Source organism: Semicossyphus pulcher, unplaced genomic scaffold (assembly GCF_022749685.1).
Source record: "Semicossyphus pulcher isolate SPU_LCO1_2020_fin unplaced genomic scaffold, fSemPul1.0.p SCAF_28, whole genome shotgun sequence".
Lineage (NCBI taxonomy): Eukaryota > Metazoa > Chordata > Actinopteri > Labriformes > Labridae > Semicossyphus > Semicossyphus pulcher.
Genome location: NW_027211702.1, coordinates 5751611 through 5770569, shown reverse-complemented (window position 1 = coordinate 5770569; position 18959 = coordinate 5751611). Strand labels below are relative to the sequence as shown.

At 40.2% G+C, this 18959-nt stretch overlaps 1 protein-coding gene across 1 annotated transcript; it reads left to right on the top strand.

Annotated features, from left to right (window-relative positions):
• The first annotated feature begins 834 nt into the window (after window positions 1-834).
• Window positions 835-18180, top strand: mfsd14ba (major facilitator superfamily domain containing 14Ba). Its single transcript, XM_069677264.1, has 12 exons — window positions 835-927; window positions 5891-5989; window positions 7452-7514; window positions 7662-7789; window positions 8162-8276; window positions 8836-9054; window positions 9363-9476; window positions 9971-10042; window positions 11171-11283; window positions 11819-11916; window positions 13143-13306; window positions 14563-18180. Exons 1-12 carry the CDS (start codon window positions 853-855, stop codon window positions 14833-14835), a joined length of 1533 nt encoding a protein of 510 aa, XP_069533365.1. The 5' UTR covers window positions 835-852; the 3' UTR covers window positions 14836-18180.
• The last annotated feature ends 779 nt before the right edge of the window (window positions 18181-18959 follow it).

Genomic DNA, 18959 nt, shown 5'->3' with positions numbered 1-18959 from the left:
GCCTATGGTTGTGGTGCACATTCATAGCCTATATTAAATGTATTTGTACTGATTAAAAATCTTGTAATGTAAGAAAGTAGAGAATTTATGGTAAGTATGGTAATATAAAACATTTTGAGGTACTTTACTAAAGTATTTCTATGTCTTGCAACTTTATACTTCTATTCCAGTAAATATAGAGACAAATACAGTATTTACTTCACAATGTTTATTTGAGCCTTTAGGTACTTGTTATTTTAATGTAGAAATATATACAAATAAATTACCATATATTTCCATTGGTTCAAATAAGGTACAAAGGATCACTCTGAATGGGCCATTCTGCATGAGTGCTTTTAGTTTCAATTCAAATACTGTTGTACTTTTACATTAAAATATTACTTGTATTGTGGTAAAAGGTCTGCTAAAACTGCCAGCTCGTTAAAACAGGGTTAAAAACATTTTTGCTTACTTCAGCTTTCCAGTATGATAGTTATTTTAGTCCTTTTCTAGCTATTGCTACCATGGTAACTAGTTGGTAAAACCTGGATGTACTTGGGCAGTTTTGCGAGTGTTTTGTACAAGTAACGCTTTTAATTTGAAAAGCAGCCAAACCGGAAACGCTCTTTTGCTTACGTGTAACTTGACAGTGTCAGTGAGTGTTCACGCGAGCTGCGGACTGTCTGGCTGACCTGACGACGAATCTAACGGGAGACATTGTAGACGTTATCTCATCTCGTTTTAAATTAATATTACCCGTTAGCTTGGTTTAGCCTTTTCGGGGCTAAATACGGATTCATCCTGGAAGCAGCAGGAGAACCGCGGATATCTACGCGGCATGGATGCTTCGTGACCCGCGGCAGGTGTGAAGAGATGCCGGGGGAGCCGCCGGCGGGAACCGGCCGGGTTGTGTTGGTGAAGAAGATCGTCATGAAGGACGGAGCTGCGGTAAGTGTATGACCCGCCATTTTTATTTAATTTAATTTAATTTATTTTTCATTTACCAACCTGTATGCTTGTTTGTCCTGCATTAATCCAATAGATTATCTGTTGTTTTCAATTTTGTGGACTGTAACATAATTCATTTTAATTTAGTAGTCACACCTACATTTCTACGGTTAGTACTCATTTAGCTCATTTATGTCTGTTTGTGTATGATATAACAGCATATTTAAACACATGACGTATTGCACATTATGAAATTTATATTAAAAAAGAGCATATTTATGTTGATTTACAGCATAAAAACATTAAAGAAGCCTAATTGATATACAAAACAGCGCAATTACTCTCTATTTACAATTCCTATCGTGTTTATGTGAATGTCACCGAGATAAAATAACATTTCAGGTGATGAAATGAATGAAAATGGGCCCGAACAGAGCAGCTCAGGTCTAAAATGGCTGTTTTAGTCGGATGGTGATGAGTGTGTGTTGTAATGGAGACCCAGCAGAGCAGGTTTAATGTGGCCCACAGTCAACTCGGCTTAGTGTGAGGATGATGATGTGGTCGGTCGGGATGGATCCATTATCTGTTACATAACCGCTCTGTACACCGAGGCCAGGCGGAGACTGCAGATTCAACACAGCACAGCCTCCATGGCTCAACACAGCGTCCATTTTAACAGCACTGCTGAGAGATGTGCACAGACATGTATATTATTCCATGAGAAAATAGAGCTACAATATAGTGTTTAATCTATCCTCCCTTGGATATAAAATGTCAAGGAAACAGAAATGTGCTATTTAAATAACCTTTATCACAGCATCAAGCACCCACTGTTTACTGTTTCACATCATTTGAAACAGAATGAATGAAACTGACTGAATTATTCGATTTTCACTGTTAGCCAGACAAAAATGCACATTTAAAGACTTAACATTGGGATCTGTAAAATTCATAAGCATTTTCACAAGTTTCTGATATTTAAATGAATGAACAAGAACAAATCAGATGAGAAACATTTGACAGATGGATCAATCATTAAGAATCATTCGAGTTTGATGTAGCAGCCCCTTCAAACAGCATAAAGACCATCAAGGTAGATGAGAATTTACATGATAGAAACATATATCGTTTTATTATCCAATTTCTTATGTGAAAGAAATTAAACAAAATGAAAACCTATACTCTAGCACTAAATAAACAGCAGGTAGAGTCAGAACAAAAGTTATATTAATGTAGATAGATAATCAGCAAATTAAAATAAAAAATGATTTATAATTTAAGCAATTTTCAGGCTTGAATGCTACAAATGCATCTGGTTCCAACCTCCAAAAATTAAAGCTTCATGTTTTTTTCTAAGTTCCATATGAATAAACTAACTTTCGTTATTTGCAACTTTGGAGAAAACGGTTAAATATGCAATACTGCATACCAAATGGCAAAAACTGACTGGTTTATAAATGTATTTATCACTTCATCTGCTTGTGTATATAGTGTAAAAAATGCCGGCATTTGTTGCCAGCTTGCCGGTTGTTGTCTGTGTGTTTGTTTTTAATTTGAGCCAAATATATCTTAATATACTTATAACATATTTTCAGCCTTATCTACAGGTGTTAGATATCAGGTGAAAAACACCTGCATTTGTTGCAGACGTTCAAGTCAAGTCACGTCAATTTATTTACTGTCCCGACTGGGCAATTTGTACTGCACCAAACATAAAAACATATACCAAAACATAAAACATACACTACAATAATGTTAGATGATTTCTATGTCTCACAAAATTGCAAAATAGACGCGTACAGTTTCCAGAACCAACGCCAAAGAGCTACAGGAGGTTCTGCTCGTCTTACAGAATAGCTACAAAACTAAGCTATGCACAAAAAGTAACATTTCAAAATATAAGTTCAGAGGATGTTATGGACGTGGATACATTACACAGTGAGTTAGATGATATTCAGCAGTATATATCCAAGCAAAAGTACACAGCAAATAAAATGCAGCAGAGCGAGGCTGCAGCTTCTGGCAAGCAATGCATCCTGGTACATGTAGGCATAAAGGAATTTATTGCTTAGATTGACTGCATTTACTATCTGCATAGGACATCCTCGTAACATGTGATAAGATTCCCTTCAAGCATACTATACAAGATATATTGTAAGACATAATACTTTTTCAATGATTCAATGATGTAGTAGCAATTAAGATACTGAACAGGATTAAATCAAATAGTATGCCCGTAGGCTATATGTTTCTGTCCCTGTATGCTGATGATGTTCTTTTATGTTGTATTATTATGTTACAATACGTTTTGTAAATCACAATATGGGAGAAAATAACAGGTTTTTTTGGTGACTGCTGGATGTGAGCCTGTTCCTTTGACCTGTAATTTATGAATAATGCTTTACTAAAGGGGATAAAGGGAAACTTAGGTTGTAGAAGTACTCTCAGAACCTAGAATCAGATACGTAGGCACCTTGGGAGAAGAAATGAAGTCTCTGTTTTGGCATCTGTTGTAAGGGATCCTGATTCTGCTCTGTGCTGTCTTTTTCAGATTATTTAATTCTTTATTTGGCAAATTCAGATATTGATCTGATGATGGTGCAACATGAAAAGACAGCAGATAACCAAAGACAAGGTTCATGTTCTGGGGACAAGGAATGTGTACATTTTTGTGAAAATAGTCAATAGAGCGATGCTGCTTGCATGACTAAAAATGTCAATCCCAGTTTCCTAGCATCTATGGTGACATCTTTAGGTGTCTTCAGTCAAAATCAAAATACAGTGATGTCAAAAAGATGACGTCTCAAATCCTCACATAGGATAAGCTAGAACCAGAGAATTTTTATATTTCAGCTTGAAGGATGACGGGGAAAAAAGATAAAACTCTTCACGTCTCTAATGATCTTCCTCTAATGTCACATCGACTCTCACCTGCCGACCTGAAGCGTAATAACACAGGAGAGCAGCTCAGGACAACTCATTATCTAAGTAGTCTAAATCTGCTCTCGTAGAACCTCTTACTATTCAAGCTAAAGATAGAAAATAGTCCATTTCACCACTTAAATCCTTTGTATCTGTGTCAGTAGGTTGACGATCACTTTATTTCACATTACTGGTGTTCCAGTTTTATTTGCACTCTATTTTATTCAACCAAAACGCTTAACTGTATTAGAAAGGGACTTATTTTGCGTTAAGTAGATTCCCCTCTGCTTGACAAGGCTCTTATATTGTATTAAGAGGAAATGGCAGAAAGATGTTTAGGGCGTTTAATCTCGTAAAATCTTGAGACAAACATGGATTCATTGGTCAAGCCGTAATTATCAGATGCAAAATGTAGGAAGAGACAATCATCAAATCACACATTTGGAGTGCAAGGAGCAAAAGAAACACAAAGATTTTGCTTCATTTTGTGTGAATAACTTCTATTAAAATTTGGACTTGTAGAGTATAATAGGCCTTGGTAGTCATTGACAGAGTCTCAGATGTCAGAGCCTCAAATGCCGGGAAGATTTTCAAAATAGTGCTCTCAAAAGCATCATCATGTATCTGCCAGCCTGTTGTTATACACAATATCTCAGGAACACTTTTATTTGGCACAAATGTCCACTTCAGCTTCAGAATTCAGACCCTAATAATGTATAATTTCCATCAATTTCTAATACAATAAAACAATGACATTTTTTGCCCAAAAGATCAAAGGTCAACTTCACTTTGACATCATAATGTGCTTAAAAAACACGTTAATGCCCATTATTCCATGCTATTCTTACGATATCTTAGGAACGTCTGCTAAGAATATCATCAAATTTGGTGCAAACATTAACTTCGCCTTATGGATGAATTGGTGTGCTTTTGGTAGCTAAAGGTCAAAGGTCAACTATATTTTGACGTCATAATGTGCTTAAAAACCACGATAATGGCCATTATTACGTGCTATTCTTGCAATATCTGAGGAACACCTGCAGAGAATATCGTCAAATTTGGCACAATCATTTGCTTAGATACCTAGATGAATTGGTGTGATTGTGGTAGCTAAAGGTCAAAGGTCAACCTTATTTTGACTTCATAATATACTTAAAAAGCACTTAAATGGCCGTTATTACATGCCATTTTTGTATTATCTCAGGAACGCCTGCATGGAATATCGTCAAATTTGGCGCTTACATTAGCTTAGACACCTGGATGAATTGGTGTGATTTTGGTAGCTAAAGGTCAAAGGTCAACTTTATTTTGACTTCATAATATACTTAATAAGCACTTAAATGGCCATTATTACGTGCCATTTTTGTATTATCTCAGGAACGCCTGCATGGAATATCGTCAAATTTGGCGCTTACATTAGCTTAGACTCCTGGATGAATTGGTGTGATTTTGGTAGCTAAAGGTCAAAGGTCAACTTTATTTTGACTTCATAATATACTTAATAAGCACTTAAATGGCCATTATTACGTGCCATTTTTGTATTATCTCAGGAACGCCTGCATGGAATATCGTCAAATTTGGCGCTAACATTAGCTTAGACTCCTGGATGAATTGGTGTGATTTTGGTAGCTAAAGGTCAAAGGTCAACTTTATTTTGACTTCATAATATACTTAATAAGCACTTAAATGGCCATTATTACGTGCCATTTTTGTATTATCTCAGGAACGCCTGCATGGAATATCGTCAAATTTGGCGCTAACATTAGCTTAGACTCCTGGATGAATTGGTGTGATTTTGGTAGTCAGAGGTCAATGGTGACTTCACATCTGGCCTGCAATATCTTAGCATTGCCTGGAGGGAATGTCGTTATATTTTATCTGTCTGAAATATGCCATCAATGATCAATCAGAGGATAATTACAGTGATGTCATTGGTGTTTTTTTTGCGGGCTTTAAAAAAATCTCCATCCACAAAAGACATACATTTTCTCATCATGATGTAACTGTGATTGTTAAACGTGGGTCTTCATGTGTGTTTCAGCTCCAGCAGGGTATCGGCAGGCCCAGTGTGTATCACGCTGTGGTGGTGATCTTTCTGGAGTTCTTCGCCTGGGGACTCCTCACCACGCCCATGCTCACTGTGAGTAACTCTGGGGTGATGGGAAGACATGCTTACATCAACGTCCGAGCTGCTGATCAGTTTGATTCAGATTTGTAGCGTCTTGTCGGCTGACATCAGCTCCATTAAAGATAAATGTCTGAATCATTCTGGATATGAGCTATAATGACTTTGTATTATAGCAGTGCATTCTGGTATAGTCTAGTGTCCAATGTTGCAGCAGAGAACATGTAGAATTTGTATCATCCATACCTGTGTTTCTCAAAGCCCTAAACTGACACAAATTGGCCCCTTGATGTGAGTGTATTAAACTACCACCAAAGTCATCATTTATTCTGAGTCGCTTATGAATTGAGTTAAAGTAATAGTAGGTAGCTTGGGACCAATCAAGGACCCCTGGGTTTCCCTGGCCCCCACTTCTCAGGAGGAACAAATATTTGAAAGCCTGTGATGTTGCCTCGTTCTCCACATGCAAGATGTTCAGTACAATGTCCTGTTTACTCCGGGTTTGAGCCACGCCCGTATATCAACATGTATGAAACAGAAATCAACCCTTCTCGAGTCACAGTTAGCTGCATGTGAAACGTGAGCTGTTATACCCTTACATAAGACGGCTACCGATTAAAGCTAAGACGGATGACTGAATCTTGTCCAGTGTAAACAGCGGCCAAGACAGTGGCTGGAACAACATACTGACTGGTCATAGGGTAAGAAAAAAGGCGTGGTGGCAGGACCACTCTGGGTTTAAATGTATTTCGAATAATTAAAGGAAGGGGGAGTTAACTTAGGTATAATATCAGCGTAAGAGTGGAGAGGTTTCTAACATTATACAGCTTTAATTACTAATAGAACACTGCACTAAACGTAAGCCGTTTGACTGTGAACACACCCATCTTAAGTCTGGAAAATGAACTTAAAGGTTTGTTTGCAAGATACAATAAATGGTTTATATCTCAGTCATGGTGCAAGATACAACATATAGTTTGTACCTTCTAATTTAAGAAGGTTTGTGTCAGAGTCAGATATACAGTATATGTTTTATATCTTGCAACATATAGTTTCTAATTTGTAAAGCAAGAGATACAGCCTAGCTAATGTAGATTCTGTGGAGCAAAACAAACAGTTTGCCTCTTGAGGAAGGGACCAAATAGCTTGTAGCTTCTGGATGAAGATCTAATTTGCATCTTGTAGAGCAAGACTGATGTTTTGTCTCCTATCGAGCAAGATGGATAGTTTGTATCTTGTGGCGAAGACATAGAGTTGTATTTCATGGAGCAGATAGATATTTTGTAACTTGTTAAGCAAAATATGATGTAGATCTTGTGGAGCGAGATACCTTCACCTAGAGTCTATTATATTGTGTGTTTCTGGTGAAGCAAGAGAAATATTATGTATGTTGAAGAATAGAATTATTAGATATTTTGGATCTGGCCCCAGAGGAGTGCAGGTTTTTACAAATGTTGTTGTCTCTCTCTCTCTGCAGGTTTTACATGAAACTTTCCCTCAGCACACGTTCCTGATAAATGGACTCATTCAGGGCGTGAAGGTAGGAACAGTTTTTTTTTACTCATACTGTCTTTAGGTTAAAAAGATGAATCAATCTTTTTTAATATAAAACGACAAAACAGAAATACCTTTCAGTGTTGCAGTGACTTCTGTTAAGTTGTCACTGACTCCGCCTCTTCCTGTCCAGGGTCTGCTCTCGTTCATGTCAGCTCCTCTGATTGGTGCGTTGTCGGACGTGTGGGGCAGACGGACCTTCCTGTTGGTCACTGTCTTCTTCACCTGCGCCCCGATCCCTCTGATGAGGCTCAGCCCCTGGTAGGACTCACTGTTCTCCGTTAGCACAATGATGTTCATGTCATACTAAGAGATTTTGTGAGCTCTGTGACGTCAGCTGAAGGTGATACAGGCTGATAAGGTCTGGCTCCCGCAGGGCATCACTGTGCATCCAGAAGGTGTTGGATGGGGTTGAGGTCAGGTGCAAAGGAGTCAAGTTGTTTCACATCAGAAAGTGTTGATGATTGGCTGAAGTGAAAAAAATGGTGCATTGAAACAGAAAATGCTTTAATAAATGAAATAAGACATGAAGCTCAGGACTGACACGTCAAAAACGGAGACAGTACAGGTTACAGTAGAAAGTTCTTTTTATGCGTTGAGGAAACTGAAGCTGTTTTTCTGCTCTTCCTTCAGGTGGTACTTTGCCATGATCTCCATGTCTGGAGCTTTCTCCGTCACCTTCTCCGTCATCTTCGCCTACGTAGCTGATGTGACAGACGAGAGAGAGAGGAGCACAGCGTACGGTCTGGTAAGGACTGTCTGCTTCATCTGTTGAATCAGAAATGACACTAAAAATATTCAGCTTTATTTTTAAACATATAAACAGTTTACCGTAAGGAAGCAGGACAGGACATCTTTCCATGTGTATGATTAGAACAGGAGGATGATTGTTGTCTTGAGGGCAGCTTTAAAGAAATCATGTATGCAGTTACATAACATCACAATGACCTCATATTATCAGACGGACAGATGGTGGTGTTAAATGACACTGAATGTGCAACCTGAGAGCTGGAACAGACAAGTCGGCTTAATAAGAGGGCAAACATCAGCTCAGGAGGAGAGAACAACCTTTGTTTGTGTTTCCATCCTTAATTACATAAATGACAGAATAACGACAGGTAGCCACGCCCTGCAGCGTACCCTGCTTTATCGCTTACTACACTATAAATGGGGGAATGACTAAATGAACATCATGCTGTGTTGAAGAAGACTTGAAACCAGAGGTTGAGACCATAAACTCATTATGAAAATGCAAGTGGCGTATGAACTGTGTTTTTATCCTCTGATTTTGTCTTTTCCGTCTTCAGGTGTCGGCTACTTTCGCAGCCAGCCTTGTGACGAGTCCGGCCATCGGGGCGTACCTGTCCGCCTGGTACGGAGACAACCTGGTGGTTCTCGTGGCCACGCTGATCGCTCTGGCCGACATCTGCTTCATTCTGCTCGCTGTACCCGAGTCTCTGCCCGACAAGATGAGGCTCAACACCTGGGGGGCGCCCATATCCTGGGAGCAGGCCGACCCCTTCGCTGTCAGTAACCAATCATTTACAGTTCAGTTGGTTGTATAATGAAGTCAAAGAACAACAGATTATTTTACAGTGTTTTAAATGAAGTCTTTATGTTTTTGGGACACATTATGCAGAGTGCAGACTTTGGCGAGCGTCTCAGTGTTCCTGAACACAAACTGTTTAAGGATGACAGTATATATGGGAGGATGATATTATAGTAAAATGAGATATTGATGCATATAACTGTAACGTTGATCCTTTAAGTCCCAGGTTCTCATCAAAGACTTACTGATCATGTAACAGCATGTCTGTCTCTCTCTCTCCTTCAGTCTCTGAGGAAGGTGGGTCAGGACCCGACCGTCTTACTCATCTGCATCACTGTGTTCCTGTCATACCTGCCTGAAGCTGGACAGTACTCCAGCTTCTTCCTCTACCTGAGACAGGTGAGACACATCGCTGACTGGTGCAGTGTTTCATATAAATACTAGTTCTACCACTAATATTAACATTTGTACTGGTGTTTCCACTGCGACTCTTTTAAAGCTCCTGTAGCTTCTTTAGCAGACAGTGATATCTTATGCATCATGCAGTAATTTCCACTCTGTGGTGTGTTAGCTTCACCTGGTGCTACATAACACACATGCCTTGGAGGAAGGACCAACATTTGATTACATTTTATTTATTTTATTACATATTAGTATTTTAACAATGAAAATATATAAAAATGAGTTGTTAATCATTAAAATAAAAGAGTTAGTTATTAGTAAAAAAGTAGAGTGAATGTTGACATGCCTACATGCATGCCTGCTTATTATAACTACAATCATAGGGGCACACAGCAGTACATGTTCTGTAAAGTGTATGACTTTGATCTGTGTGATTTCAGAGATAACACAGAAAGTAACACCATTATAATAACTTTTGTCTTTCCCTTCAGGTCATAAATTTCTCCTCTACGACCCTCGCTGTTTTTATCGGAGTGGTGGGCATTCTTTCCATCGTAGCACAGGTAACACAAACAGATATTTACATCGGCTCTGTTGTCATTTCAAGTGTCACGTATCCTCATTAAATCTAGCGTGATTAAGGTCGTGTCCGCACGTACACGAGCATTTTTCCCTCCTACGTTTCCCAAAAAAAATCCCGTCCACACGAAGAAGCAAAAACACAACAGAAATGGTGTCATGAGAATGCCACACCTACAGGTGGGGATATAACCCGGTCATGCAACGAAGAAAAAACGCGGCCAGTCAAAAGTCTGAAAAAATCTATTGCCGGAAGACTACCTGGCAGGCTGCAATGGCGCATTGAGGAAGGGGGACGATATATCAATATAGTGGACGAGTAACTGTATATATGTGTAAACATATATGTGTAAACATATATGTGTGTAAACAGCAAACAATTCCTGTTATAAGGTTTGAAGCATCGCTGTTTTTGTCATGTCTGTCAGACGGGTCGATGGTAGCTCAGTCTGTAGGGACTTGGCTTGGGAACCGGAGGGTGGTCGGTTGAAGTCCCGGTATGGACCAAGCGTGGAATTGAGCTGGTAGCTGGAGAGGTGCCAGCTCCCCTCCTGGGCTCTGTCGAGGTGTCCTTGAGCAAGGCACCGAATCCCCCTCCGCTTGGGGAGCATGTCTTCACCCTGGCCAGAGTTTTACAAAAGATCCGTTTTCAGTGACTTAAAACGGCGTTTGTGGACGAATGGCCAAAACGTTTTAAAAAATGCCCGTGTACGTGTAGACGTGGCATTAATCCACCTTTGTTTACACATAGCCATACAGTATATATGTTTTCATTACCCGCATGAAACATTTGACAGCATGTATCTTTGGCTTCCTGCAACTTTCAAATCAGAGCTGGAAGCACTCGAGTCCAGAACCAGTAGCTGCCAAAGATGGAAAAAAAGCACCATAGCAGTTCAGTTACAACAAACATGTTGACTTAGCTAGCTGACATTATTACACAAACAAAGGGACGCCTCGTCTCCTGGTTGTTGGAGTTTCTTGTTAGGTTGTTAAAGCTGATGTTGTTACCAGAACACCTTTTCCTTACTTTTACTACATATTAAGATCATAAACCAGAGCAACATTAGAGCAATGTTAATAACTCCCTTCTCCTCTCTCTCTCTCTTCAGACTCTCTTCCTCACTCTGCTGATGAGGACTCTGGGGAATAAAAACACGGTTCTGTTGGGTTTGGGCTTCCAGATCCTTCAGCTGGCCTGGTACGGCTTCGGATCAGAGCCATGGTGAGACCTGTGTGTGTGTGTGTGTTTTCTGCGTCGGTGTCCGTAGAATCAGGCGGTTGTTTTGACTTTAATCTTAGCTTGTCTTTAATGATGAGAACAGAAACATGTGTTCCTCTGATGTAACACTCTCGGGAAGGTTTGCTGGAGTTGCTGTGTGTGTAAAAATCCTTCAATCAAATAAAGGGCAGGACAGAGCTGCTAAAGTTAGCTTAAGGTGTATGCAGTTAATGAGCTAGAGGGACCTATGACCTCACAGACTAATGCTGTGACTTAATGATAAACTAAGTCATGGCTTTGGGAGGAACACTGCTAAGCTAGTTAGCGGGCAGGATTAGATAGTTCATGTGCGATCAGACAAACACAGTATAATCATTGTTTCCCTGCTGTTGTGTTTCTGGTTGTGTAACGGCTGAAATAGATACAATGCAGCAAAAGTATGTGCAGAATGTCCTCCTACACACGATTCAGCTGTGTGAATGGATGATGTCACTCAGAGATGTTGACGTTTAACGTGTGTGTGTGTGTGTGTTGACAGGATGATGTGGGCGGCTGGTGCTGTAGCAGCGATGTCCTCCATCACCTTCCCCGCTGTCTCTGCTCTGGTGTCACAGTCGGCTGATCCTGACAAACAAGGTGACAAAGAAAAACCTCTCCTTTCCTCTCTCCTCTGCTCTCTCCACTTCCACCCTCTTCTCCCTCTCTTTTCCCTCCTCTCCTTTCCTCTTCTCTCTCTTCCTTTATTCCTCCCATTTGCCTCCACTCGGCTCTCGTCCTCTCCCTCTTTTTCTCCTCTCGGCTCTCCTCCTTCTTCTCTTCTTTTATCTTGGTGTTGTCCTCTTCTTTTCTCCTCCTCTCATCTCCCCTCTCTTCTTTTTCTCCTTCCTCCTCTCTAGTTGTCCTCTTTTCTCATCCTCTCTCCTCACTTCTTCTCCCTCTCCTTTCCTCTATTTTTCTCAGCTCCTCTTCTCTCTCCTCTCACCTTTCCACGTCTTTCACTCCTCCCTTCTCTTTCGCCCTCTTCCGTCTCTCCTTTCGTCTTTTTATCCTTTCCTGTCCCCTCTTCCCACTCTCCACTCTTCATCTCTTGTCATCCTCCTCTCTCCTCCCTTCTTTTCCCACTCCTTTTCTCTCTTTTTCCTCCTATCCCCTCCTCTTCTCACCTTTCCTTTTCCATCTCCCCTCTCTCTTTTTCTCCTCTCTTCTCCCCTCTTCCCACCTCCTCCTCTCACCTTTCGTCATTCTCCCTTCTTTGCTCCTCTTCTCTCTCTATTATTTTTCTCTTCTTGTTGTCCTCATGCTTTCTCCTCCTCTCTCATCTCCTCTTCTCACGTTGCCTCTTCTCTCTCTCCTTTCTCTTTTGCTCCTCTCTCCTCTTGTCCTCTTACCTTTCCTTTTCGGTCTTTTCTCTCCTCTTTTTCTCCTACCTTCTTCCCTCTTCCCTGTCTCTCTCTTCTTCTTGCCCTCCTCTTTTCTCTTCCTTTCTTTGCACTCTCCTTTCCTCAACTCTCCTCTCATCCTCTTACCTTTGCTCTTTTTCTCCTATTTCATCATCTATCCTTTCTTCTCTTCTCTCTCTTCTCTTCTTACCTTTCCTCTTTCCCTCTCCTCCTCTCTTCCACATTCAACCTCATCCTCTCTTCTCGCCGTCTTCCTTTCTTCTCTCTCTCCTCTCCTCCCCCTCAGATCAATAGGTCAGTGTGTTGCTATGGATTTTCTGGATTGCAGTCAGTTACTAAACCAGTCACTGAAATAAATCCTCTGCCAGCTAAATATATCAGCAGATTCATTCCTCACTGTGTCAGCGATAACGTGTCTGACCAATCACCTGCCTCCCCTCCCCCCTCCTCCTCCTCCTGCAGGTGTGGTCCAGGGGATGATAACAGGCATCAGGGGTCTGTGTAACGGTCTGGGTCCAGCTCTGTACGGATTTGTGTTCTTCCTCTTTAACGTGGAGCTCAACGCGATGGACCCCATCCAGGGAGACTTCAACATCGACCCCCTGCCTATGCACAGCCCCACGGAGGTACAGACAACATTTAACATCATGTACATAGAAGGAGAACCAACCTAAAGCTTTCATTCTAAATTACATTTGCATAAAGCACTAATTAAAGGCAGACAGGCACATTGACGAACAGCAGCCTGTTGGGGACAGTTTTAAAGCGCTCTGAATTCATCCAAATCCACCTGCACACATAAATAATCCACCGGCCTCCCACTCAAACTAATCATTTTGCTGATTTGGAGATCTGCACACACTTGCTCCCACATTTTTAGTTATGTCGAGCAGTGTAAGCTAGCAGCAATTTATTTGTATCCTTCAAAAAGCGGCAATTTTCTCCGTCTGTTAATTGACCAGCTGCACGGTGGTGCAGAGGTTGGTGCTGCTGCCTCACAGCGAGCAGGTTCCCGGTTCGAATCCTGGTTCTGATGTAGTGGTCCTTTCTGTGTGGAGTTTGCATGTTCTCGCACAGTCCAAACACATGCTCGTTAGGTTCATTGGTGACTCTGAAATTGCCCGTAGGTGTGAATGTGAGTGTGAAAACTGTCGCTCTGTGATTGACTGGCGATCAGTCAAGGTGTAACCCCGCCTCTCGCCCAATGACAGCTGGGATAGGCTCCATGCCCCCCTCGACCCTGAACAGGATAAGCAGTATAGACAATGCATGGATGGACACATCTTTTTGCTCACGCTCTATCCGTCTCCTTTAGCTTTTTTTCCTCGTCAGTTCTCTGCCCTAATCCTTCCCTGAGCATGTTTGTGTAGTACAATCTCCTGCATCCTTTTAACTGACACTAACTGTGACACAAAGGCTCTTTGGGTCTGTGTGCTGTAAATCTTTCTGACCAGGTGGCAGCCGTGACAGGATTTATAATAACTATACAGAAATAATCGATCTTTTTGCTGATGTAGGTCATATAGAGGAGATATCAGTATTAAAATCGAGCTTAGACGCTGTTGTGTTTTTTTATGCTTCAGCTTTACACAGTCCCTCAATGACACGTTGGCTTCAGTGAGGGCTTTCCTTGTCTCTTTCTCTTCCTCCTGGAGCTCAGCCTATCAGTGGCTGTCGATCAAACTCAGACACCAACACACCTGTCCCACCGACGGAGACGAAAAAGGAGCCTTTCTTCCCCCAACAATACCACATTAATTTTGCTTATGATTATTGCTTAAGATATGTAATATAAATAAACTTGTCTTGTCAGTGTTACATACAGTGTTTGAATTAGTCAGTTGTGCTCCAGATTAAACCTTAGTCTTTGTTTCTCTCGCAGCATGCTCTCATCCCTGGGCCTCCCTTCCTGTTGGGGGCGTGCACCGTGGTCATCGCCTTCCTCGTTGCTCTCTTCATCCCTGAGAAACCCTCCTGCTCCTCCTCTGCCTCCCAGCTGTCCCTCAGCGATAAGCCCCGCCCAGACAGCAAAGAGTCGATGTCCTCGCTGGCCGGCGTCCACATCAACACGCCACTCCCAGGCAGCGACGAGGACACTCCTCCCACCGCCAGCGACGAGGACTTTGAGCCGCTGCTGCAGGACAGTATTGTTTGATTGACAGGTGGAAGAACCACACAGGGTGGAGCTTGATTGATTGACACTTTGTTAAAGGACAAAGAATCAGAAATATATTTACAAAGCGGGACTAACTGTTCTTTTATTATCAGAAGATTGACAGCTGGAAGCTCCAATCGCATTATCTCTTTGCCAGAAGGAAATATTACTTCCTGCAACTGGTACAGGGGCAGCAACATCTTTCCCGCGACCAACAAGGATGTCTCTTTCGGGAGCAAAGAGCTGCTACTAAGATGTCATCATTTGATTTGACAATTATTTGATTGTCAGAAAGAAGGTGGGGCCAACAGGGACGCCATAGTTTAAATGGAAACCATCATCTGATTGTCATGAGGAGGGACCAACTGTTTTTTATGGTATGGGCACGCCCACTTTTGGGATACGCCCACTTCTGGGACTCGCCCACATAAAATCCCCCTGATGGGAGAGAGAGGTATTTTTGAGGCTTTAATGGGAGGATTACTGTTCATCTTTAAGCTTGAAGTTGTTGATTGTTTTTGTGATAAACAAAAAAGGTATTTTTACCTTCAGCTGTATCATTTTAAAGCTGTGTTTTAATTATTTCTTATTGGTTAATGTACAAAAAGAAATATGTCTGCAATATACTTACAGCAGCCAAAACATCAGTGTTGTTTCTACTCTTTGTTTTTTTGTTGAAGACGAACAATGTTTTTGTTACAGTTTTTTCTTTTTGGCGGGGTAAAGGGATTTTTATTTTTTTTAAGTGTACAGTATCTTACCTGCTATCGATGCTAACAATGTGTGAATGTGACGAGCTGAGAGATGAGTCAGCCACGTGAAATCCAACATGTCCAAATATTAATTTTAAGCTAGTTTCATCTCGTTTTAATGGCCAACTTATTTTTTATCTCTTCGATTTCACCCAGGGAAATGTTTTAGCCAAAAAGGGCCCATTATATATATTTATTGTACATATTTTAAAAACGTATAAGTAACACAAGAATGATAACAAAGTTTATTAATAACCAAACACCTCAGTTTAAGTGAGGTTTTTCCTCCGAGTTTCACCAGTCAGTGTCCCTGTTTGTCACTCTACCTCAGATTAACCTGGATTTCACCTTCATGTTTGTTTTATTTTTATATCAAAGTCACTTTATGAAAGTGCTGCTGTCTGCTGACAGTGGGAAAACCTCAGAGCTGCAACTCTGGCGTTTAGCTTGCACAGCGTGGGCAGCATATTGTTTTTGGTTCAGTTGTTTTATTGTCAGTGAGAAGTTGTTCTGAAGTCCAAGAATTACTGGCACTGTAACACATTTACTTGTTACATGTCTAAAACATTTCCTATTAATGTACTTCTATACATTTGCTGCTAATTTAACAATAGGTGGCAGTGTCATTTACTTTTGAATATTTAATGATACAATTTTAGATCCAGGTCACTGATTGATTCCTGAAAATTTCAACAAATTTGGTACGCACGTCCTGTGTTTGCAGCAGGTTTTCATACCAAATTTGGTGACACTGTGACTTATTGATCCTGAAGTGTGTTGACACCAAAAGCGAAGTGTTGTGAATACAAACTAAGGCAATGAAAAGATGGGAAAACATGCAAATTAGTGACAGGCAACACAAAACATGTACATTTCCAACTTAAGCAAGACATTTGCTGGATGCTGTTTGAAGCCTATTATCGTTGGGATTTCCTAAGGTTTTAAGGAGAGATTCCATGAGCATTGGTTCAACCAAACTCCATTAAAAAAACAAGCATTTTAGTTTCGTTGTTGGCTTGTTGTCAGACTCGACAAACCGTGAATGTTTAGTTTTTACAAATCTGCATCAAGATGTAATTATTTCAGCATCCTTTCCTCCTGTTTATTGCAATCAATTAACAATCTGTTAATTTCGGGTTCATACCTCTGAAAAGAAAACAGATTGCAGCTGTCATGTGACTTGCTCTAAACAGTGAAACTGCCACTCACTGGAGACAAAAGAACAGGTAGAAACTTCACCTCGCTTTTGGTCTGAACGCAGCTTCAGCTCGCCAAATGTAGCTTAAACAACCTCTTAGTCCTCCAGTATTATTATGCCAGATTTGGGCGAAACAATTTCTAACACTCAGCTTTCTATGGTGTCCTGCTGTTGCCCCTGCAGAACATAGGTTTAGAAATGCCAATAGTTAGCAGCTTGACACCATGAAGTTGCTCCAAAAGGACAAAGTTTCTGGCTCCGATTGTCCAGTGTTGGTGTGCCTTTGACTACCTTTATTTCACCTGTGAGAGCAGCTGTTCATTTGTGTGCTAAAGATGTCTCATAGTCCTTCTCTGTATGACTTTATGAACACACGATTGATGTCAGCTGGAAAGATATTCCTTTGATTTTCTACCTAACGAGTTGCAGGTTTGAGGTTCTCCCCTGACAGCAGTGATTTTCCTTTGAATGAACTTATACTTGAAGCATCAGAGAAAGATTTTTGAGCGCTTTAGAGAAGGAATGCTTAAGAGTTTGAGAGTATATAACTGGCACAGAGTGTACATAATTATTTACTTTATGACCTTAAAATGTAAATGTACATGTGAATGATGTAATGGTTTGTATATAATGTAAGTTAAGTTTGGGATCGGCTCGTTTATTGTGGTTGAAATGAGGGTCTTTCCCACAGTTTTCAGTGCAGTGAAGCTAAATGGCACTAACAGTCTGGGTTGGGGTTCTTCAGTCTATCTTTATTTTTTTCTTGTTTGATCACATTTAAAACAAACAAATAACCCCCCCTTTTTCTGTTATGCACACCTGAGTATGTTTACATGCACACTAGTCTCCTGGATATCAGTCTTTTTCTGTATTTTGTCATATTTTTGCAACATGATGATCATCTACTCTTTTTATACAAATTTAAAGGTGCTAGATACGATCAAGTTTTCTGCATTTTGTCTTATCTGTTTTAGCTTTTTTATCAAAAGACTTAAGTTTCATTCTGTTACCATAACTATGAATCCCCTGTTTTTGCAGCGATTATTGTTTAAGATGTAATGTTGTTTCACAGTAATACCAGCTTCTTTATCCCATTATCTAGGCGTTTATAAACCAGGATGAGTGTTAATCCAGAATCTGATGTGTGTATGAGTGAATATTCCACAACCCATGTAACAGGTAGGATATTGGTGCAACATGTTAGCACTCAGAGTTATTTCATTTACTGCACCTGTGAAACTGACTCAGCGGTGTAAATATTGTACATGGTTGGATGTCTGTACATGTGAAGAAATTAAATGTACATGGGATTCACTGTAAATACACTCTGTCTGTTGTCTTGTCTGGAAGTGTATAACAGCCAGTTGTTGGTGAGTGGAAATTAAAACAGAAAAACACTTGGCATCTGCATGATGAGTGATTATTTTAAGGTTCCAGCTGGTTCTTTTTCACCATGCCATTCCTGGTACCAGAAAAAAGTTCCTATAAAAAACAGGGACTACTTTTTTACACAGGAAAAATCAAATGTGCTGTGCATTTCAGTAACCATGTTGGTAGGACTGGGGACAACAAGTGTTTTCCCTCAAATCAGACATGCGAGAGTGATGACACTCATACTGCACATGCTCAGTTAGATCCTTTCCTTTTAGTTTGTATGAATTGATATAAATATCCTTAGTTTGTAGCCTTGTTATTTGACATGGTTAGCAATGCTCAAAGTCAGAGACGCAAATTCACAAAAGGATAGCGCCACTTTTGCAGACTGCAACAGAGACAAGTAGAAGTAGTCTAAAACCTCAAAGCACTGCAAAATTATTATTTATTTATTTATTTTTTACAATAAAAACATGTTTTACAATAGTTTGTTGCATCTTAAATGGTTCCTTTTCTCACTGAAATATAGATAAATGAACAGCTGTAACATCTCAAGTGCTGTTATTTGATAAATATTACTAAATAATACAAATATGTTCCTACAAATAAATAAACTAGTATTATATTGTAATACCATGGAAATTTTCAATTCAATTTAAATAAATATTGTGAACAATATGTTCATGTGATTATATTCTAAGAGTATGGTTAATTGGTCAAAATGTGATGATCAATATATACCTTTATAGTTGGTCTAGTTTTAATATTTTTTGAATAACTATGACATAGTCAAAATGTAT

Excerpts from the sequence above, each read along its gene's own strand:
- mfsd14ba (XM_069677264.1), top strand. The coding sequence starts at position 853 with ATGCCGGGGGAGCCGCCGGCGGGAACCGGCCGGGTTGTGTTGGTGAAG. Across the intron at positions 9,477-9,970 it reads TCTTCCTCTACCTGAGACAG|GTCATAAATTTCTCCTCTAC; the intron begins GTGAGACACATC and ends CTTTCCCTTCAG. Across the intron at positions 11,284-11,818 it reads GGCTTCGGATCAGAGCCATG|GATGATGTGGGCGGCTGGTG; the intron begins GTGAGACCTGTG and ends GTGTGTTGACAG.